Source organism: Pieris brassicae, chromosome 10 (genome assembly GCF_905147105.1).
Source record: "Pieris brassicae chromosome 10, ilPieBrab1.1, whole genome shotgun sequence".
NCBI lineage: Eukaryota > Metazoa > Arthropoda > Insecta > Lepidoptera > Pieridae > Pieris > Pieris brassicae.
In genome coordinates, this window is record NC_059674.1 from 12527746 (window position 1) to 12552522 (window position 24777).

General features: G+C 32.3%; 1 protein-coding gene across 2 annotated transcripts; it reads right to left on the reverse strand.

Moving 5' to 3' along the window:
* Positions 1 to 148: 148 nt before the first annotated feature.
* LOC123715352 (flocculation protein FLO11) lies at positions 149 to 23562 on the reverse strand. Of its 2 annotated transcripts, none has more exons than XM_045670327.1 (14): positions 23417 to 23562; positions 9264 to 9361; positions 8829 to 8977; positions 7759 to 7894; positions 6604 to 6717; positions 5706 to 5757; positions 5336 to 5484; positions 4808 to 4905; positions 4171 to 4319; positions 3181 to 3296; positions 2925 to 3013; positions 2347 to 2550; positions 1416 to 1595; positions 149 to 1081 (listed from the first exon to the last, which is right to left on the reverse strand). In XM_045670327.1, exons 2-14 carry the CDS (start codon positions 9349 to 9351, stop codon positions 929 to 931), a joined length of 1677 nt encoding a protein of 558 aa, XP_045526283.1. In that variant the 5' UTR covers positions 9352 to 9361; positions 23417 to 23562; the 3' UTR covers positions 149 to 928. The 2 variants fall into 2 exon arrangements, with proteins under 2 accessions (XP_045526283.1, XP_045526282.1); XM_045670326.1 differs by having other exon boundaries at positions 23332 to 23533.
* Between the last annotated feature and the right edge of the window lie 1215 nt (positions 23563 to 24777).

Here is a 24777-nt window from a genome sequence, read left to right on the forward strand (position 1 = left end):
TGAAAGTGTACCTTAATAGCCTAATCTTACTTTACTCTTATGATGGGCGTTTGTGTGTGTGGATTTTTTTTAACTCGCTGGAAAGGGAGATCTTGTTTACAAATATAACAATTTGTTAATATATCTTTATTAATAAAAAATATAATTTAGACATAGACAACGTTAACAATAATGGCACACCGTTAATGCTTTTATACAGCAAATAAATGATCAGAATATTTATGGAAACCAAAAATTATTAAAACTACTACGAAAATATAATTGTTACAACAAATAAAAAATATATACTTATTTTGTACGGGTCTTTAAAAAGCAATTCTTTCATATTTTTATATGATTTAATATTAATTAATAAATGTATTTTAAACTGAGATTCTTAGCTTATAATATTTATTATTATACAATTAGTCATTATATATTTGAAATCGCAGGGTTAACACTTAATTACAATTATTAATAACGCTGTATACAGCGTGTTCAAATTAAATGTAATATATAAAGTTGAATTTAATAGAAAAGATTTCTTGAAAAACCTATTGATTTACATCTTAAATCAGAAATTATTCAAAGTTTCTAAACAAATACCTAAATAGATGCGGGCTTGGATGATGAGAATACAAAATTCTACTCCAATTGATAAGATTTTTGATTCGAAAGGCACTTGCGACGAAACACTTTGAAGTATAAATGTCACTGGTAAAAATGAGACACGAGTTTAATTTTAATAGCGTTGAGACGCGGTTTCTTGATATTAAATTTTCGATCCGATTAATTAATTTAATAACACATTACAAAACCACTTTTAATCACATCACTATACCACTGCAATTTTTTTATTCCGTTATAAACATGTGCGTATGAACGTACACGTAAATGCAGGATTACGTATACCAGTAGAAAAAACCGCGTCCAAGTATTAGTGGTTAAATCACAAAATAACACAGGGCATAGCACAGCAGAGAGGCAGACAGACTGGCACTGCTGTTTTCTTCTCGCTGCGTTTTTCGCGAGATTTAGCTCCAGACTCGTATTCGTACATCGCACGGCCTGACGCGTACTGACCGCCACCAGCTTGCATTGCCTAAGGAATGGAAATTAATACTTTTCATGAATTTGAAAAGGAAATTATATGAAGCGTCTTGGGCAATATATATTATTATATAATTTCAGACAAGCCATGCTCGTCTAGTTGTCTCGATACTTTGCTAGATTTTAGAGAGTTCAGTCAAGCTATCTTATTTGTCGGGCATTCTACAAATATTTAAACAAACGAAGACAATAAGTTCTGATTTTGAAAATACTATTCAAGGACGGTACAAATCTTTAAAAAAATTCAGTTAGAAGCTGGTGTGGCTGATTTTTACGAAGCACTTACTAACCGCATGCGGATGGAAATTGTATCAGATAATACTCACGCTAGCCTGATATCCGGAATCCTTGTTGACGAATGGCGTGTGACCAGGAGGGTAGTACACGGCTGGACCGGCCACGTTCTTACTACTGCCCACGGGCGCGGCTTTGGTTTGAGCGGATTGTGTTTCCCGGGATGCTTCTACTTTGCGTTGAGTTATACCATCCGGTTGTGTTGGGAAACGCTGAAAAGATATTTGGTGTTCTATAAGATTAAAATCCTGAAAACTAATACACTTAGGTGTTGTACTATCTTTGTGATAATATCTTTAGGTACAGAAAGACCTTCCAAGGGTTTTAAACCTACCCACTTTTTGAATTGGCTACGAAGTAAAGCACGAAATACAATTTAATTAATATTATAATCAAGAGACATGTGACAGTCGGTTAAGACTGCAGTCCGTGCACCTTGACGCAACCAGAAAAATGCGTGCCGATACTTTTTTTATGGGATCTCGCTGTTGGCCCTTACAGCTCAGCTCGGGCTGTTTTAGCGAGCGTAACTCGGCCTGAATGGCACGCGTGCCGAAACAGCGGTGATTCGGGTTTTTATAAACCCGAAACGTAGTGGGGCGATGACGTCACGTGAACGTGCCGCTAGCCCTCGATATCGCTGTCTTTTTTGTACCAACTACCTACCATCGCCGTCATATACTTTAATTCCTTAAATAAAAAATAAATTACAGAAATATGGGTTTATACCAATTATTTTAGATGTCTGTTCAGCCTTCACCCTTTTACATTAAATTTAAATGTGCAATATGTGTTTTTAATTATTGTATACATAACATTGAAGTTGTTTCGGTCAACAAGGCGTGATTACCTACTTACAGACAGTAGATCATAGATACAGATATGTAAATCCCAATGAAGAACTATAGCGACACTGGATTTTTATGCATTTATGTATAAAGATATAAGGTTTTAATTACTTACCGCTTCGGGGAAATCTGCTAACAGATCATCCAGCTTCTTGGGGGGTTGTTGCTGGTTAGAGGGGGTTGAGGGGCGAGGGAAGGGAGGAGTTGGGGAAGGGGGTGCGAGGGAGTGGGGATGGTTGCCCACCGGAGAGGGGGGGAATCGCTGGGTTGAATTTTGGCTGGAGTAGCTCGTCTCCGAATACTTGTATGAGGTTGGACCCTGTAAATACGTTAGACATTAATATTATTAATTATATTATTTGCATTTTTTGGGTCTTAGGTGTCTAGAAGTCGAAACGAAAAATTAATTATATATTGAAAGAAAAACACTTTATAACCGGATTGAAGCTATGTATTATTAACTTATAATTATTTTACATAATTTTACACAAATTCACCGTGACCACGCACGCTGTAAAGCACGCGAAACGTCGGGAAAAAATATGTAAAATAATTATGAGTTTATAATAATACATACCTTTAATCCGATTAATGAGTGTTTTTCTTTCAATGTGTAAAAGCTATGTTAACAAAAGACAATACTACTTATATATTATTTTTTCTTATAACAGGGAATTAAAATCTTATACTCACATAGGGGCCGGGTCCATTGTGCGGTTCGGGACGCAGCTGTTTTGTGTCGTTCGCGGGGGGAGGGTAAATCATTCGCTCATTTGTGTGATCTGTCAAAAATATTATACTAAGTCCATCGAATTAAAAATCTACTCAAATGTGTCATTTATGACCTCAAGGTATTATTTTCGAGGAGCTGGGGAGGACAAACGCGCCATTACTAAATCGTCAAGTCATACTTGACGGCCTGTACGTAAATATTGGTTTCAACACTCACCTGTGGTGTGGGTACGGTACTCCCGGATCCTAGTGTTGCAATGAGAACAGTACTGGCATCCAGGAGTCGGGGACGGAGCTGGTCTTGGCAGAGTGCCTGTTGAACTTGTCGTTGTGCTGCAAGAATGTTTTTGTATAAAGTTGACAATCAATTTTAGTTTAAGTGTTAAGTAATAATTTATAGTATAATAGTGTAAAGTTTATTAGATTAACAATTTAGTAATAATACACATCCATACACACACACTCACAGACATACGCATACACACACACATACACCTGTGGTTTCATTGTATATAATTTTTTTGTTGTTAACGTTGCATCCTATTGAAATAAAATTGTTTATTCTCTCTAAATTTTTCTCTACTTTTTAAGACCTGTCGATCCGAAGTGGTGGAGGCCTGATGACCTGTAACACAGGTACTCTTACCTTTAGCAGGCATAAGTCTCACACAAACATTTCCCTCAATAGAAGAAAGACAATTTATTTATAATAATAAATAATTGTAATTGTTAATGTACTAAGGTTTTGTGAGAAAATAAATAAAGATAAAGTAATGTTTAGAAGTATAATTTATAGTGTATGTAAATACACAGTAGTATAGTAATATAATATTTTTACTTTATTGTATTTTCGCCTTACACAAAAACCAGCGCTACAACCTTTTTGGATCTGGGCCTCAGATTTACACATCTGTTTACTCTACTCTACTACGGCATACTGGTTTCCTCACCGTACAAGCGAGTGGATGAGAGCTCAGGGAAAAAATAAGCACGCCGAAGCCGAAGCCACTAGGCAAACACTGCTATGGCGGCCATATAATAATATAATAATTACAAAAATGTTGCAGCTTTTCTATCAATATTTTGGACTGACTGCGTGATTTACGTTTACGTGCCTTGTCTCCTACAAGTCTCCATTTTTAAGAAAACACATTAAAAAAGCCTATATAGGCAATCAAATTAGTTTAGAAAAACTACGTCTACATACTTGTGATGCTCTTCAGACACATAAGTGTGGCTATGATCGGCGCGTGTCGGCAATGGCACTGTTGTTGGGTCCTGATCTGCGGGTACTTCGTACGTGTACGTCTTTACGGTCGTGGTCACTTTGTTCATAGGTGTACTGGAGCGCGACAGCTGAAGTTTTTTTAATATTATATATTGCTTTAAATGTTTGGAATAAATATCTAAATAAATATTTTCATCATATCCCCATAACCATAGTGACTTCATTATGGAGATTTTGTATCACGATCCCAAGGTTACGATAGGGGTCCCTCATGAAAGGAGCGTACCAATTATTAAAAGTCTCGCAACACACTTGTGAGTCTTCTGGAAATATGAATGTCCATGGGCGTTTGCCTCCTATTTTTTTATATAAAATAGGGGGCAACCGCCGCCCATGGACACTGTCAATGCCAGAGGGCTCGCGACTACGTTACCGGCCTTTTAAGAATTTGTACGCTCTTTTCTTGAAGGACCCTAAGTCGAATTGGTTCCTATTATGCGGTATAACATAAAAAATATCTCTACGGATATCCAGGGAACTATAATGAAATTTTTAAAAGCAATAAAACGAGAATTACAAAATAAATAAAATTAAAATCGTGGTTAAATACACTTACAGTGCCAGTGGAGGGTACGTGATGACAATTCGTACATAAAGTGGGTGGAACAGGCTGAGGAATGGCGGGAGACACCTGAGATGGGACTACGCGCGACTCTGAAAAAAAATTTTTTTTAATAAATATAAATTGCGTGAATGTATAATCTGTGGTTGAAACATGAATTTTGATTCATAGAATTTATTCCAATGGCATTCATGATTTTTTTATCCAATGCGGTACCGTTATGGCGTCATAAACAGTAATAACTTACCACTGTAATAATTTTTACCAACCGCATTGATTTCACATTATTTATTTTATACGGTACATATATATTGCTATTTTTTGCGAATGTTTGTAAGTATCAAATAATGTAATGTTATTATTAATTTAAAAATATACTTTATTAGATATAATAAAAAGGTAAGCTTGCATTATATGCCAAAGCGCCTTTTTATATTTATACATAAATCTTGTTTTGAATTAAAAAAATGCATTTTTAAGCAACATTTTATAAAATTATAAACTATAATTATAAATTAATACCTGTCTTCTCTTCTCTATACACCTCTTGGCGAATCTCTGCTGCACGGGTGACAGAAGGTGGAGGTGGACTGGAGCCCCAAGAAGAAGACTCCACTCTTTCTTCGTGTTTCAGTGTCGAGTAGCCGCTAGATGGCGCTTTGACTGGAGTCCTTAAATTAATTAGATAAGATAATATATTCATTCTTCAAATTAATAAAAAATAATTTGTTTTTGTACAGATATTGTTACATTTGAATAAAAAAGTGTATTTTTATTTTTTTAAAGTAAGAATTGTTTCTTAACTGCTATATGTACATAAAACATAAAGCAAAAAAACATTATTAATATGAGAGATAAGAAACTTAAATAATTTTAAAATAAGCCTTTTTACCCTCTGCGGTAGTCGAATGATGTACTTTCAGCTGTGTCCGATGAATAACCGGCTGAAATGAAACAAAAAATAAAGACTATATATTTTATACCAGCGCGTCTTTTCAAATAAATGTGAATATATTTATTTTAATTTTACTTAACTATACAATTTCAGAATTCGATATAGTCCGAAATAAAAAAAGGTGATTTTAATTTTCAAATAAAATGTTTTGTCACGTTTATTTATTTACAAAGCGTCTTCAGTATTATACACTTTAGACTATCGAGAATAATTCCCCTTACAAGACTCGAGATCGTGCTTTGTTTCACGTTCCTCACATCAAGTCTAACTACGCCAGAAACTCAGTTTTGTATCACGCAGCCTGGATATACGACCAATATTTAAGCCCTTAACACATGCTTAAAAGAAGTATTAAGAATATTCATAGCGCAAAATCATCTGCATCTTGAGCACACCCCACATTCCACCCACACACCCTCACTTTTATACTATTACACAACATAGCCAAATTAGGTAGTACTTAGTGTTTGAATAGTTTTTTTCCTAGTGTAATATTTGAACATTTGTTAATGTTATGAATGTTTAATATATGTTTATATGTTTGGCTATATGTTTAATACAATTGTTTTTTTAAATTAAATATACGTAATATATAGTTAAGGAGTACGAAATAAATAAATATATTCAACGGAATTATTATATTTATACAACAAAGTGAGTTTGAATAAGGTTGGACGTTTGAATAATGCGGCGTTAATGATTTTTAATGAATAATACATTTTTAAATGTGGAATTAATTTTGTTTTTATGTAAATGTATGTTACGTTGGATTTTTCAATTAAGTATTAAGTAATGATGTTCAACTTTATGAAATTGTTTAAGCTGTTGCACTTACTTTTATACAACTGCCGTTCCTGATCCTTTTGCAAGTCATCCAGAAGAGAATCTAGTTCTTCAACGTTCTGAGTCATCTCCTTTGTCGCCTTGGAGCTTTTCACTTTGGAATAGCCTGAATTTTTTAAATAATTTTGATACTGTCAATAAATGGTTTATACGTTGTATAAGGCATAGCATTCTAAAATGTAGTTGAAGCTCATAATAACCATACGTTTACTTCTTAACTATTACTTGCGACCACCACCCTCCATTACATAAGACAAACGAAGGTAAGGGCAATCATACAATTTAAAAAAAGGCACTCCACTTCAGAATAATTAAAATTATGCAACTTTTAACGTATTAAAAACAAAGACAATAAGATCTGAACAATGCCTTGAAAAAAATAAGAGTAATGCAAAAATATGGAGGGGGCTTTTACCTTAAAAGGGACCATACAATACTAGGCCTCTAAAAACTTTCAACCTATATTATTTCGTATTAAGTAATGTTACCTAACCAATTTTTGTAAGGATTCATTAATAAAGCTCTAATTAATGAAATAAAACTATTTCTTGATAATCTACTGGGTTAACCGTTACTTTACTGTAAACTGTGTCTATCCAGAGACAAAGATAAATATTTAGGTTCAGGTATCATACGATAAGAAAGTTACTAACATATGTATGAATAATATTTATAAAATTTTTTGGGCGCTTAGAGATGTCAGAAAAAATAATAAAACGAGCATGGTAAATACCATTTAAATAAAAGGAAGGTTTTCAATACTTTTGTACTACCTGTAGTAACATATGGATCTCAAACTTGGGCGCCCACGAAATCCCAATCCCCATCGATGCAAGGATGTATCATAGGGAAGGAAATAATAGAGAAAATAAAGAATACATCACTAATAACAATAACTTAGGTATCAGATGTCACAATAAAAATAAATAAACTTTAGTGAAACAGAAAAGTGGAGCAAAACTAAACAAGACATTTTAGAAGGATAGATCAGATTAAGGAAACTGTAAGTGGACTGCAGACAGAAATTGCGGGATTTCAAGGGGGCCTTTGCGAAACTTGGGCACACAGATCTAGATAGATTGAAAAGATATCCATTATAAATGTATCATTTATTATTATTATTGTATATGAAAAAATGTCGCATTACCAGGAGTAGAACTCGTAGTCTCATAGTTGTAAGTCCTGGTGCCAGTGACTACAGGCAGTTCCCTCTCTTGCCTCTCATAGTAGTAGGCTGTGCTCTCGGAGGATTTCGGTTTGGTCTTTGGTGGTACTGTGTATTCCTAGATTTGATTAAGAAATTATGAAATAATTAGCAGTTCAAATAAAACATTTACATATTACTGGAATAAGACGAAACACCAAGCCGAATTTAAAAATAAGTTTAATGAAAACAAATAATAAAAACTATTTCAGTAAGCGTACAGAAACGAATATCATTGTCACCTTCGCATTTATAAAGGTTAATGTCCGAGAATACTCCATACAAATTTTAAAAAGTCTGATTATAATTGCGTACCCTAAAATGCGCTTGGACCTAATATTACATTATTCTTTTTAGCAAATCCCAGATAAATGGACAATATGTTTCCTTCCTTACATTTCAACAAGAATAGGCATCAGCTAGTTCCATTGATCTTCACTTGTTTTTGTTTTCGTTAAATATAAACTAGTTGTCGATCAGTGTTAGCTTCAGCATGCGACTCTCATCCCTGAGGTCGTAGGTTCGATCGCCGGCTGTGCACCAATGGATTTTCTTTCTATGTGCGCATTTAACATTCCCTCGAACGGTGAAGGAAAACATTGTGAGGAAACCGGCTTGCCTTAGACCCAAAAAAGTCGCTGGCGTACGCAGGCACAGAAGGCTGACACTTACTTGCCTATTCGATAAACAAATGATCATGAAACAAATACAGAAATCTGAGGCCCACACCTAAAAAAAAGGTTGTAGTGCCATTGATTATAAACTAGTTAGTCCATGTATAAATGTATGGTTACATATAGCGAAATGAAATATGTTTTACGATTCCACTTGAAAATTTTACATTCATTGCTTATATGAATGTAAAATTTTCAAGTGGAATCAATCAATCATATTAATTATTTATCATATTTTTATGTACACAAATATAAACACAACAAAACTAAAAACGTAGGCCATAGTGGACGATATTTGAAATATTTTGAAGATACTTGTAAAAGAAAACATAAGCTTACTTCAACAGTATGGAAGTCCTTCCTGTCATATTTTCCGTCGGGTAACTTCTCTTCCTTGTACTCATAATGGTACTCTCTGGTTCCCAAACCACTCCTGCCTAGAGAGTCGAGTTTGCTTCCTTTTGGTAAAAGGTCGGATTTTATCATGTCTGAAAATAGGTTATTATCAAGATATTATTATATAAAAGAATTCTTTGTTTATTATGATATTTTTACGTATACAACGTAAGGAAATAAATATTTTTTTTACTGACGTAGGTAGCATAGATATTTAATATTGTTCATATTATACTAGGTTCAACTTTAAATTATTTATTATTAATTATTATTTTGAAATTGAAATTTTACAGACGCTGATAACAACAAAATTTTAGATTAAATAAGTAATTATAATAATAGATTTAGAGAGAATGTATGCACGTAAATAATTCTTACCGAATTGTTCGTCGGTGTAGGGCACTGTGCCTCTACTGCTAGAAAATTCTTTATATTCCTTGTGTTTGCTGTACGATTTGGTCGCCATTGCTAATTATCTGGAAACGAAATCAGGATATTTAAAGGCTGAAGTAATATGTATTAGCAATAAAAGTTATTTACGCCTATAGTAGAACAATGAACCAACAGTTAGGTTGGTTATGCTTGGCATAAGAAAATATATAGTTATAATAGGAAATTAAATATATAAGTTTAACTAGCGGCCCGACGGACGTTGTTCTGTACAGACGTCGAACAAAAAATTCTATAATTGAGACCACAACAAATTCAAAATCGGTCCAGCCGTTTAGTGGAAGTTTATTTACAAACACACAGAAGATTTAAGACACACAAAGATAAACAGATTCTAAGCATGCAATAAAAGACATTAGATATATTTATTCCTTGTCAGTTTGACCTTATACATTTGTATTCGAGAACTGTGTCTGTTAAAGGTTATTTATAACAATTTTTACTTATGGTTAGAATACCTAATTTGGCTTAATTTTCCTATAAAATTTAAAACACAGGTTCAGTTCAATACACAATGAACCAAATTAGGACTTTTTTAAAGTGATATTGATAACCTTTTTACGAAATGCATGCTGAGAAATATGTTTATATGAATAAGCTAATTATTCTTATAAGCTCTTCGTTGGTTAAAAATGATATTCAAATTGGATATTTTTAATATTTCGTTAAAGACTAAATGTATAGAAAATTGTCTATATGTTTGTGAAATACTAAACACTTTTATATATCATAATGTTGGTATCTGTATGCATATTCAAGGTTCTCCGGGTGACGTAATATTTTCTTGAAATCGCAATTTTATGGTCTTCACGGCTGCTTTGTATGGTAATGTTTCCGATAAATACACAAACATGGTTTCGCCAAAATGTTATCTCTCATTTCCCTTTACTAATTCAAATGTATCTTAATTAAATATTGTTCTTTAAAATATTCCTTATATAATAATCACGTCATAATATTTTTACAGATATTTCTTACAATAACTATAAAAACAAGAAAGATTTCATATAAAGAATATTATATGTTAAAAGTACCTGCGTAGTTTGCAACTAACAATTCTACCTTTAAAAAAATACGTCTCGCTAAAACGCGCTATCAAAGTTATTCAGCCGCGCAGTACATATAGCCCCTACAAATATTGTACTTCAGGGTCCGCGTTTCGATTGAAGCCAGTTGTCACGCTGGTCTAATGTGGCATCAGACGCAATGTCCGCCAGTGACGATCGTCACAGTCCTATCGCTTTCACTGAGAGCTCGCCTGCTGCAGTTGAGTATGCAGTCCATGCAGGTGTCTGTCTCGCCTTGCTTCTCGCGGTAAATCTCACACGCAGCTCTCTCGAAACATAACTAACCACAGGTTGGTGATTGACCTCTTATGTTAAATAAGGAAAAGATTAAGTTTATTTTTATAAATTAATTATATAATGAAATATACATTAATTGTAATAACATTGGCTTCTGTACCACGTAACTAACACTTTCAGTTTAAATGTTTGTATGACGAAGATGGAATATAGAATTAGAATAGCCAAACACTAGTTCGGTGGCGTTTGTTGTAGGTATGTTCAAATGTATGTTAAAAGAAACTCTTTGAAGCTGGGTAACAACTGGTTTTAATCGTTTCATACATGAGCTTATAAGTTGGCTTATTTAAGGGTTCTTAAATCTAATTGACACTTAAATATAAGTGTAGTTAAAATTGGAAATATGAATGTTAAGAAAAACACTTTTTGAACGGATTAAAGCTATGTATTATTATAAAAACCGTCGGAAAAATTTAGAATTATGTAAATAATTATAAGTTTTTAATAATAATACATAGCTTTAATCCGTTCAAAAAGTGTTTTTCTTAATGTGTAAAAGCTATTTTAACAAAAGACAATACAATATGAATATTATATTACAATTTATGAGTGTAGGAAAAACTAAAGGGCTCATGTTAGCTTCAAGTATGCGATAATGACATTTTGTTTGCGCTTCTAATTATTAACTAAATATACGTGGGTAACACAGAAAATGTTAAAAACTGGCCAGTTTTTTTGTAATTCAATTTTAGAATCAAATTTAGTATATTGCATTCATTTGTAATTTGTTTTTATAAATTGGCGGCAAATCTAAAACTCCTGTTACACGTGAAAATTAACCTAACGCGAGAAAATTTTCGGTCAAAGATTTATTATGACTTTCGTTGTGGGCTTACTCAACAACAAGCTGCGATTAGCATTTCTTAATGAAGCACCATCTCGTGCTACTATTTACAATTGGTTTAACGAGTTTAAGCGTGGACGTTGCAATCCCAATGATGGGGGACGTCCTTTAACCGGGACTAGGTGAAGATAACATCAACGTGTGCGACGCATGATAGAGGAAGATAAGAGAGTGACCTATCAGCAATACGAGCAAGCCTAGGCATTGGTATGAGTAAAGTTCAAAAAATATTACACGAACATTGCGTGCGGCGTGAAGAAAGCTTTGTACCAGATGGATTCCCCATACTTTAACTTACGACCAGTAACACCTTCGCAGGGACTGTTGTCGCCAAATGTTAGATAAGTTCAACGGCGAGGATTCAAATGATGTATTTGACATCGTCACAGGTGGTGAAAGCTGGATATATTGCTACGAACCCGAAACCAAAAGACAATCAGCTCATTGGATGTTTCCTTTTGAGGATCGGCCAACTAAGGTAAAGAAAAAAAGAAGTCAAGGAAAAAAGATGATTGCCTCTTCTCTTTTCTCCAGTGCTTCCATCGAATGAAAATCGCCAATAAGTAAAGGAACGGATATTACTTCAAAAACAATAAAAGTATTGGCAAATTTCTACATTAAGCATTAACTAAAGTTAGGTTACATAACTCACTGCTACACTTTGTAATAGTGTAGTTAAATTTCACAGATTTTAAATCAGATCAGAAATACTTATTAGTATGTAATAACCTTATTTTTACAACTACTCTTGTAGAGATCAATGTCGAACAGTTATTTTAAATAAGTGTAATTCTTCAAAGAATATTTCATCATTTGTGCGGCTTTAGGATATTTTCGAAGAGTGACTAAACGTACAGTGCAATTCGTGATTGGAACACAGTTGATTCGAGTGCAAAGGAATGTGGATTGTGAATGTGGATTCATGTATGACATGAGTATTATATAAAAAATAATAAAATTCATTTTTAAATCAAAATCAGTACAATAGGCATTTGCTAGTTGAGGGATATAATTTTTTTGTTTTATTGAAACCAAAAATTGTACAAATATATTTTATATCTAAAAAGACAACACGTTATTAACTCATACATAGAATATGTTATAAATTATGTATATCGTGATTTATTTCGCATATGTACTGGAAAATAGAGTGACAGGTGACGGACAGGCTCGTTCTAAATAGGAACGATGCATATTAGTATACAAAGACCCTTACTTGGTACTTGTTAGCTTGAAGGGTAAGGAAATGAACAAATAAAGTATGTATACTTTATTTATATAAAAAGACCAAATATATTATATATTATTCATTTTATACAGATTCAGCTATTTAATATGCTTGTTTGTGATTAATAGTTCTTAAGAAAACTTTAAAAAATTATTAGATATTTTATCTCATGATCAATTTGCAGAATTGAGTAAATGACGATCACCCTCATCTTCAATATAACCAAAAAATAATGTTGTAACATTTATTAAAGAAGGTTACATATATAACATCACGTTTCAAAGAAACCGCAGGATACAGCCAGTGAGAGATATTTCAGAGTGAGTCAAAATGTGTATTTGAAAACCAATTCCAATGCTTCAGAATTACATTAACACCTAAGCGATGTATAAACATTTGCGTAATCTCAATTTACATTTAAATTTGAACCTTAACCCTAGAATTTAAAGTCCACTTCTCAATATTTTTTTCATTATTGAATCGAATGCTGATCAAATCTTTAGATATTTGCAATTCTTACGAAATGTGTTATTTTCTAGCTCAGTCTTTATTTATCTTTGTTTTTAAATGTTGGTATTCTATACTCCGGCGTAATCTATGAAAAAATAATTAAATATCATCCAAGGTTGATTAAGAAAATACTGGATTAATAGTTAAAAGTTGTGCTTTAATTATCTTGAAGCGAAACATATGATTGATACAAAGATAATGAAACATTCTACTTAGATGGACTCGAACTCTTAACTTTATTACCAAAAAATAAACCCAACATCGAAAAACGGTACATAGAAATACTTCCTTTACTTATTCTATACAAAGCCGCGTACAATAACCTTGTCAGTAATAATATACATGACCCATGGGTTAAAAAGGTAACACGATCAAAGATATGGTTAGTTTAATTCGTTCCCATTTCGTCACTTGACCGTAAATTAAAATGAGATGTACTGATGAACATTAATTAGTATGAACATTAGTCCATCTAAAAATAAAGGAACTCTACTAGTAAACGTATTTATTTTTAACCGACTTGAAAGGAAGGAGTTTTCAATTAACCGCATTTAAATGTAAACATACTAATATAAAGAAAAAGGAAAAAAAAACCTATATCTTTAAGTTTCTTGCTAGTTTCAAATCATAACCTAGAATATTATTACTTACTTATTATTACTATTTAAAATATTATGAATAACTAAAAAATAATGTATCTGTTGACTAAATGTCTTTCCAATAAAGGCTTTGCAATACCGCCTGTGGGTGTCATTACGTCATTCATTCATACGCCAACGCAGCTGGTGACAAACTTACGTAGGATGGTGTTTTTAAAAGAATAGAAATAGTTATGTCACATTGGTACTAGATTAAAAAACCTAGACGGGAAGCATCAACTATGTCCATAGGTAACTGAAGTCACCATCTCAGACTGAACAAAGCTCGCCGAAAAATTATAAAATAAGACATAAATTAGCTAATATCAGATAGTCATTATAAAGCGGTTTTAAAGACTTAGGAGATATCTCTTAAGATTAGTAAATTGAATGTCATGAATTACAGATGAGTCTCCTAATACTGCTAACGATTTTCATTTGGTTTAATCTTAAGAAGTTTAAAGATCTTTAGGATTCATTTCAGATCCCCGACCGCTTCGTTATAGCATGACATCATCGTTGTACGCGAATTCGTTTATTTTTGCACATTCTCCTTCCCTTTCTACCATATACATCCGTTTCACAGGGCAATTAAACAAAGCCCCTCAGTTGGACCACACAAGACTTAACTGTTCTTAATCGTAATATGCCAATTAGAAACGCTAAACCGAACAACAATAAGGAATTATAAATATTCCAAAAAAAAACACCGACCATATCACACAACGCAATCCTATATAAGCTACCCAAAAATGCACATTTTTCGCACAGTCCTTCAGAGATCCTTTCTGCAATAACCACTTTCTTAAAATACTGGTATCTTTTATTAATAATGGCTTTGTTATTCTTCCTTTATATTATATATTTATTATAATGATCAATGAATCTTAGAACTTATAATTTAGAATTTAGTATGAATTTATACTTTCTTATACTTTTGTATAAATATGTAAAACTGTGCTTTATGTTTATGTTTGAATGTGTATTCTGATGTACTTTTCTATATAATGTAATTGTTTGAATATGTATTAATTAGTAGCTGTAGGAATACTTAAATAAAATAAAATAAAAAAACATTTTCAGTAACGATTCCAAACTATACATTCACTAGCAATTTTAAACAAGATTTTCTTAAAATTTTCTATGCTGAAACGGTAAGTATTTTTCTTGTGCTACAGCAGTTTAATTACAAAATTGTAAGTATTATTACAGAAATTATAAATGCCTAAAGTCATTAAAAAGTCAAAAGGAAGAGACTAGCCCACGACAGGGAATCCTTATGTAGAGGCTTACTAAATATCCTTTTTAATTATGTATAGTAAAGTTTAGTATATTCTTTCGTTTTTATCAAGAATGATTAACAAGGAAACAGTCATAATATGAATATTCCATACCGAATCGCTATCAAGGACTCAATTCGATTATGTCCTTTCGTAAGATTTATTCGACTTGTAAGCGTTCCTAATTGAAAAATTGATTCATTTGCTACAAATATATTCAATATCGTAAAACGATGTGCAATATAAAGGCCCGTTCCTTGAGTCCCCTAGGGACCTAGCGGTTGAACCGAGTATTATCACTACACGATCACCATTACTTACTGAGAGAATCTGTTTCTCTATTTATTCATTTGTCTTTGTCTTGCTATTACACTTGTTCTGATGTCATCTTATGAATAGACCTTTGGTACTACTCACGATTCACACTAGTAATGGGTTTTTAATTGAGATTGGCAACGGACTGATTTGAATATTCACTAACTGAGTCTTCCGCTGTTATTGTCCTTGTTTCACTGACTATATTTACTGTTCTTTGACTATTGATGAAATTGACAATGTCTGACATTCCGTAACAAAGACGGGGCAAATATTAATATTTCTTTCATTCTTCTGGTTCATATCACGACCCAGACAAGTAACTGATCAACCTTTAACGCCTGTTAAATGTTGTCTACTTCTAACTTTTAATTTTGCACTAGTAAGAAAAATCCATGAGTAAACTTCAAGGTTTACAGCACCTCATGTTTCCAGATGCTTACCAACTACGAGTAAGTAGAAAACTTAAAAGCCTAGATATAATGCCATTTGATAATTTGGCATTCTAGCTTTTGGCTTACATTTAATTTACTTAATTTCTTATTTCCATAAAAATCGGCGCCAATTATTTTTAATGACATGACTCGTTGTAAATGGTCTTAAAATCCTTTACATTTACGCGAAATGTAAAATCACAGAATGACATCATAAGGCCGACGGGCTATAAATATGGTAAGGGGGTCAAGTGCAACATTATCGTTTTTGTTTTTGTAAGATTGTGATTTATCTCACACGACTACAATACATGACTGCAAAGGATTAATTTTAACTGTGTAGTCCGCTACTAAGGTGGTATCAAAAAACTACAATTAGGGAGCTTAGAATAATGATATATTCTAAACGTCCGGAGCATTTTTCGGGCAGCGTAAAGAATTTCGACTAATTGTCCGATACTACGTAGTCTTCGCGTTAAAGATATTACTAATAAATTATATTAAATAAACAAATGTATACTTGTGATAACTGGCTATACTGTAAGTTATCAAGCGAAGGTCACAGACATGACATTCCTTTCAAACAACACTACAACACTGAGAAATCAGGTTGGTTACTATGAGTGTCGAAGAATGCCGTCATTCGTATACATCCTCTTTTTACTTTTTACTTTTGTGTACAGCAAAATACACATAAGAGAATACGAGAACAGAGACTCGTAATAATCATGAAATGATCATGGTGGTCATGCCCCATCATAACTTCATTTTAGACTAACATTTTGTTTTTACTATTTTTCTTTCCCTATCCTTTATTTCTACGATGTAAAATAACTCGTAATACCTTCAGGCTAGCTTAGTCTTAGTGTGTGCTTTGACATTTTCGAAACTGAAAAGTCAAGGTCACTTTGTGATTTATGACGAACTTTAGGCAATATAATATGTCAATAATAGCTTTAATTTGAAAAATTGGTTTAAACCAATCCGTAAATCAAAGGAAAAGTATAACACTATTCACATAACAGTTATAGCTCGGAAAATTTAACATGGAAATCTAAGTATAATGTCTTTTGTATTAAAGTCGATAACCGCCTCGTATGATTGAATGATTGCCGTAAATTATAATAGGTGTTATGTTGACAAGGACGTATAGTTTTTACGTGGGTTTAAAATTACATAATGATAATGAATTCTTACATATTTGATAGAGTTTTTTGCTGGTGTAACTTATAATCAAACCGGGAAATAAAGTTGATCTATTTTCATAATATGATATATGTATCATAATATTTTTTTATAAGCAATCTAGTATAAAGTACGTAAGCAAACGTATATAAAATATATTTTTTCAAAATGTACTAAACCCCAAAAAATTGTTTGTTATATTCGTTTATTCCAAAAGATCGCTAAGCTAACGACAACTATTAAAATGGTTTTTCAAGCCCTTTGACGAGATTAGGTATAAGTGGGTCATATATTAACATAATTACATGCTGGTACAGTTTAAATTTTTTTTATGTAACTATCATATAGCACAATAAATATATATATCATATATAAAAATAACAAACTTATATATATAAAGGCTTGATATTAATATGTAAAATATGGATACATATGCCTTACAATTTAATGAAAACACAACTAAATTTCAAATTCACTTTGGAATTTTGAATTTTAATACCTTCGTAAGGTATGATGTAAAACAACTTTACATCGTGACGTCGTAAAACCGACGTTTGTCCAGTGGTTTGCAAATCGTGGGCGATGCTGATCCGCCCACATAAGGTTTTCTAACAGGCGACTGGCGCCGTAAGCTATAAAATATATGCGAAAGAATTTTGAAAGACCTGTCACCTCAAAATGACAGAGGGTCCGAACATTCCACTGTTATTTAATTGCTTATTACTTTGATTAAATATTCAGACACACGTTCGTTTATACACAGACGAGCGTTGCGTATACTTTTTTTATCTCACTAAAACTCGTTCTACTCTTTATTAAGCAGAATAAGGAACGAGCTTCACTTGGATATGAATCTTAAGATATTTTGAAACAATGTTCCAGACACGTTTGAAGGTTGAACGTGTAAGAATAGATTTGAGAAACCTAGTTTAATTTGAAACACCGCCGGTGCTCAGTTGGTCACGCCCTGGTTTGATGTTTGCGATTATCTCGAAGAAACTTCATCAACATCAATAAATTCCAGATATAACAAAAACTACTAGATTGATATGATATGATACATATATATGTATTGTATTATATAAAAAGAAATTCAGTTTGAAAAATAACGGTTTCTATTTATTGAAGTGAAACTTTTTTATCGGCGTTGGAAAAAAAAAAACCGTCACATTTTTCGGTTACGCGTCATCTTTTTCTTGTCCCTACCACGGTTGATTCGAAGACATTCAAAGCCATTAATAACAAAAATGTATAATATCGATAACAATGATAGTAATAATTCTTTTACAATTAATGAAATTCTGTAATAATTTTAGTAGTGATAAGGTGAAATGAAATAATTGTATTATTTGTATTCATGACTATGATAATATAAGCCTTTTCTTAAACTTTATCTTATTTAACTTTATTTAACCAATTTCTGTAAAGATGCATATAGTAGATCATTTTACGAAAAATAAGGCATAAAGAAGTTTTACTTTTTAAGTGTGTACACTAGTACACGCCCCTTTCATTCCTATTTGGATGTTTTTACACGACTCGACAGTAAGTCCATTCGTCGAAGTCTTTTTATAATTCATTTTAACTTTACTAACACACTGGAAGCGATTTCGGTATTTTGCATCGTGACTTGAGTCCAGAGAGCCTTTCAATTTATATCCATTAAAAAGGTGTATTTGCGTACAGTAGAGAAAATTTTATAAAAATATTCTCAGTTGTTGTCACTATAAGTTCAAAGTAACATTACCATGAAACAAAATAAAAATACATCAACGGAAGTCATCTTTTGTCTTTTTCTAATTCGTATAAATATATTGTCATGATTTATTATCTGTTTCACCCACACTCGGTTTCAAGGAGAATTAGTTTGTATGAATGAGATTTTGTAGTTTTGTAACCTTAGCTCAAACCAGCTGTGTACATACAATACATATGTACATTTTCGTTATTTAAAAAAAACATTTTAGGGCCTCTTTTTCTTTTTTTTGGCTCTGAGATTTCTTTATCTGTTTCGTGTTTATTTGCTTTTAATTTCAAATAGGCATGTAGGTGATCAGGCTTCAGTACCATGCTGGTATACCAACATACATGCATCCTTCACCGTTCGTCGAGTGTTATAATCCGCACATTGGTGCCGGGGATCTTCCCTAGCTCTGGAATGAGAGTTGCACGCTGAAGTCACTAGACCAACATTGCTCAGAAATAATAGTAACTGCATTTTTTCTGTCAATCTTGCTGTTAATAATGAAGCCGAATATAAAATAACAAAATGATTTGAGCGAAACAAGTGATCTCATGTACGTTACATTAATTTCGCTAATTAAAATTGTCCATTAACAGTAATAAATAAATTGGATTGCATCAAGGCCTTACTCAAACAGGTTCGGACGACTAACAAACGCGAATTCTCGATTTGGATACATCGAACTCTTTCGAATTATTAATTCTTATAACCAAGGTATTTCGTTGGTATTTCAAAAAAACTTTAATAAATCTCCATCCACGATAAATTCTTGAATTTAATTATGACATATTACGTTGATGTTTCTTCTAAACATATAGATTTTCTCGACATTATCTTACACAGTGCTAATAGGCGTTAATGAAACAAAGCTTGAAACAAGGTCTCATCGGAGGAAGATTCTAATACTGAATTTTGGATGCAACAAATTCGTGAACAGTGCGACCTACCTACGAGCACTATTCAAAGGTTGTACGTAGTGTTTATTAATAATTTATTCAATAAATCCCATTGAAAACAGTTTAGTGCGATATAACACGAACTTGGCCTAAATAAATTATAGTCTATGAAGCAACTTCTTCAAAGATAATGAGACCTAATTGGTAGGTGAGCCAGTTATATTAGACGCCGACAAGTCATCTAACATTAGGGAAGACAATACGAAGAAAAGGATAGACCTACTTACTTTTTGGAAATTGTACCTTATTGCAATTATTATACATATATATGTATGCATAAAACTACCGTTATATCAATAAAAATAACATAATACTGCTAACATAAATTAATATAAAAATACAATAACTAACATTAAAGTATAATAACTAAAATATATTATTAAAAGGAGTCCCTTTAGGCAAGGTTCCGAAGTTACTGGCAGCCTTAGGTAGACTAATTCTTTGTCCGAGGTAGCTGCCAGCTCTTCGGTCTCCTGTGAGTTCGACTAACCTGTTTGCCATTTCCTTAAAAAGCCCTTTAGCGCTAGGACCCTACGGACCAAGGGTCTCAATACCGAATAGGACAAAATCAAATTCGGAGCCTAGACCCTGTATTTGCACTCTATCAGCCGCATCACAAGCCGCACCAGGTCATAGAATTAATTTTAATCAAGTTAAAAACCAGACATGGTTGCGCCAACCAGCCCTTCTATAAGAACTTATCTACAGGTCAAACATTTTCGAAATGCATTTTTAAATTATTTATTTTCTATTACAACACTTCGATAACGTCATTACCACATATGACCACTACGTGATATTTCTGTCGTTTCTACAACGACATAGTCATCCCGAGACAGTTGCGAGAAATATTACTCATTGTATTCTAAAAAGACTTGACCTTAAATTAATGTTCTTGTAAGGAAAATGTAAACACATATTCGACCTTTGAGCGTTCTGCTAAATTCTGGGCTTGTCTATTATAAGGCTAACGCCAAGGTGAAAGCTGATGGAGCTGGTTGAAGCGAAGGGTAGTAACATCATCATCCTCATCGAGTGGAATATAGCTAGTAATGAATAATAGAATTACGAAATAATAGAATATATTGCATATATAAAAAAGCACCTGAAAGTAGCCAGAACATCAAAAACATATCAGATTCGTCTAGTGATGATCAGTAAATTAAAAAAAACTACTTTTATATGCAATTGTCACGCTCCTAAACAAGACTGCTATGGTTACATTTATACAAACCACAACAGTATTCTAAGGTAATCTATTGTGATAATATTTTGTAAAATAAAGAAGTAAAAAAAAAAGGCTAAAATTGGCCTATGTAATGTTTCTCTCATTAATTGATGTGATTTTTCGAAGTTTTTCGTTTCGTCCCTTAATCTATTTTCTTAATTTTTATTCTTCTGCAATTCAGTCCTGCATAGAACGAAAGTGAACGTTTATTCGGAACGCCATTGCCTATGATCCATATTGATAAAGTGCTATGGCGGTTCGCCAAGTTTTAATATAGCATCGCTGATGTCATCTTACTGTTTACACGAAAATTTTCATAGAAACTTTGATGTGGGACTGAGAAGCGTCAGAACCTTTGTGAAAGGGCTAAGTATATACTTTAGTAGGCTGTGTGTCAACTATGGAGTCCTAGTTTTATAATTTGTAATAGGTGTTGGTAGTTTGAATTAGTATTTATATTGGAGATGACAAATAGTTTTTGATTATATGCAAAATTGCATAATATTTTTAATCATTAATTCCCAGGATGGACAAGCGAATTTTTACTCCAGAAGCATAGGTATCCAGTATGATTTCTTTCTTAAACGCCGAAACAATTTTGCCGATTTCTATAACTATTATCAAATGCAGTTACGTTTTAATTCGAATATAAAAAAACACTGGACACTCTTATATTTTGATTATTATTTTCGTACTATGAGTTCAGAGAACTGTTTCACTCTGATGCCAATAACATTTGGCAATTCATATCGGAAGGACTGTGTCACGTCTGAAACACAAAAAGCTAAGAACAACTTTACTGTCAATTAATTAATCTGTTCTAAATACTGTTTATGAAAAAAATATCTATGAAAATCATAGTTGCCGTATATTGCTGATATAAGCCACTGCATGTATGAAGTCCCGTAATATGGGGCACACTTCTTTCAATTTCATTCAAATTTCTATAGGCAAGCATGCTATTCTATGCCTGTGACGTGACGTGATACTTTTATTCTTATTACTATTAAGTGTTAATTGCTCAAATTGCAAGAAAAATTCGTTAGTTGATGGCGTTTGAATGAACTACCAAATGGTTTAGCCCAACTACTAAACTAATCCCTATGGATTAGTAAGATTGAGAGTGGAGAGTTACAAATGTTTTAAATAATTAGTTTCTAAAAAAATAAGTAAGAAGAATAAATTCTAGTAATATAGAATACAAAAATGTATCATAAAGTGTAGGATCGCCATCCCACACAACAGGTTGTTGAGGGTAACCTTTGTATCAAGATTTAAGAGGAATTAATCACCGATGACCTCACAATTCCAGGACTCAATCTAAGTCCTTGCCCTGAATACTCATACTATTTTCGAGTTTATTTAATACACGACGAAAACCACAATGCGTCATTATTTTAAGGTTATTTTGTTAACACTTTTACATGATTCCAAGGTTAGTCAGTATGGGATTAAGTTTTATTAGAATATCAATTTCAAGTTATATTAAAATATCAGTTTATTGAAACTGAAACTAAAACGATGAAATGTTTCCTCCTTATGCTCCGTTTAGAATGCGGGGTTTTTAAATAAGTACTCAATGTTCGGTGTCGACTATTTGTTCTTTTAGATACTGTTTAATATTTTTCAATATAAATTATATACTTAATAGTATCAGGTTCAAGTATCAAGTTTATCGGAGAATATTGCTCCTTGAATATGATTAGAAAGTTAAAATAATAGTACAATGCACAGAACACAGCCTACTTTCAATCTAGCTCAAACAAGGTTCCTTGGCAGACCCTAAGGCCACACCATATTTGACAAATAACGGAGATCAAACAGCCTTAAATGGTTACGCTACTTTGTTCTTATCGTAAAAATCTTACAAGTAACCGTATCGTAGTATCGTTTTACTTCATTACTTTAAAACTACTATATTACGTTTTTTCAAGCACACATTCTTAGTTAATTTGAACAATTAGGAGTAAAAAAAATCGAGTTGGAGTCACTTTTACTGATCACAGGCTCAGAATAATATTATATTTCATTTTATTGTTATATTGTATCGTAATAGCGATGTTACAAACAAACAGGGAATAAATGAAAATAATTTACTCTACCAAATATCTACATGTCCATTAAATTTTGTCGAATTATAGAAATACGAATACGGAGGCAATGTATTATTCATTATTTTAGCTTTTATTTCGTAGACAAGCATGTATAGTAATTGTGGATCTATAATAAGATAAAATTAAAACGTAAATCCGCGAATTTTTACAACTTACGAGTTTTGCGCGTTCACCAAATTCCAATGCACACAACATTCACAATCAGGTATCTTGAAACTCACTAATAGTAAAACTATATTACCATTATTATTCCACTAAATGTAGGTCGTAAATTTATTTTTGCGTATTTTTTAACAAATACTTCGAGACGAACGCGCAACTACTTACAACGATCGCGCGCGGAATGATATTTTTAATTTTGCGGGCTAACGCCGATCACGCAATGATCTTACACAGCACTTTTGTTACAAAATGTTTAGAGCGGGAAAATTTAAAGGCTAAATATTACTATAATAATGATCCTCTACTATATACCCATGTCCTAAAATAGTAGGATACTTACAAGTTTATAATAAAAATGAAATAAGATATAATCATGTTATTATGAAGTCACATTTAAAGATTAAGATAAATAGATCCGTTATGGGTAGAACTTTATGCACATTACATTCTTAGTAGTTTATAATATTTTCAGTAGATGTCACTTTTACAGTATTAGAAAACATTCTTGGTCACTTAAAACTACTGTAGTAAGCAATTACTGCAATAGATGGCGTGTAACTCAGTAAAATAATAAGAAAGATGAATAAGAGAAAGAAAGATTAAGATATAAAAATATATGCGGTATATATAAATGATGGTGAACTTCTGAAACTGATTTTAATTTCTTCAAAGGGTAAGAAAAGGTCGCAAACGCTATAATTTCCATATAATGATACTGAATTTTGTGCCTACTGTTATTTTCAACCTTTTCAACTTAGTTATGAAATCTAACAAGGGCTGTTGTGCACAAATTAGAGTTATTAATAAGAGTTTTAATTCCCTTTAACGATGTACTTTCCTGTCGTTTTGAGTAGATCTTTAAATAATAGCAAAAATACATAAAATAAATCCAGACGGTTACAATATGTGTATGTGTGAGGAACTGTTATTCATCGATTTTCTCAACTTCTCAACTCACTCACACTAACAGTATTTTATAGTGGTGTACCAAAGACGGGCTTCATCGATCGTACTCAACAAAATAAATTAATTTAAATTATATTAAGACATCAAGTTCTCGATAATATTTTAATGTTTTTTTATTTATTTTTTACCTCTATTGAGGTTTAAAAACCAACAAAAGTAATGTGTAACATTTAACTCTTAATCTCTTATATATATAATGAGGACGTGCACATATTTTATGCATTAAAATAATCCTTTATTATATCTAAATATTGGAGAAAACATTATAAAATTTTATTTTTTTAGTATTACTTCTATGGCACATATTGCTTTGAGCAATCCCCATTTAGTTATAGGGAATCCTTAAAATACAATTTTAAAGATTTTTAATGTAACTTAACGTTAACGTCACGTGTTTGTTAAGTTAATTTTTACTTTTTAATGTTTTAAAGTTTTCACGTGATTATTAAAATATGATTATTTTTACTATGTTAA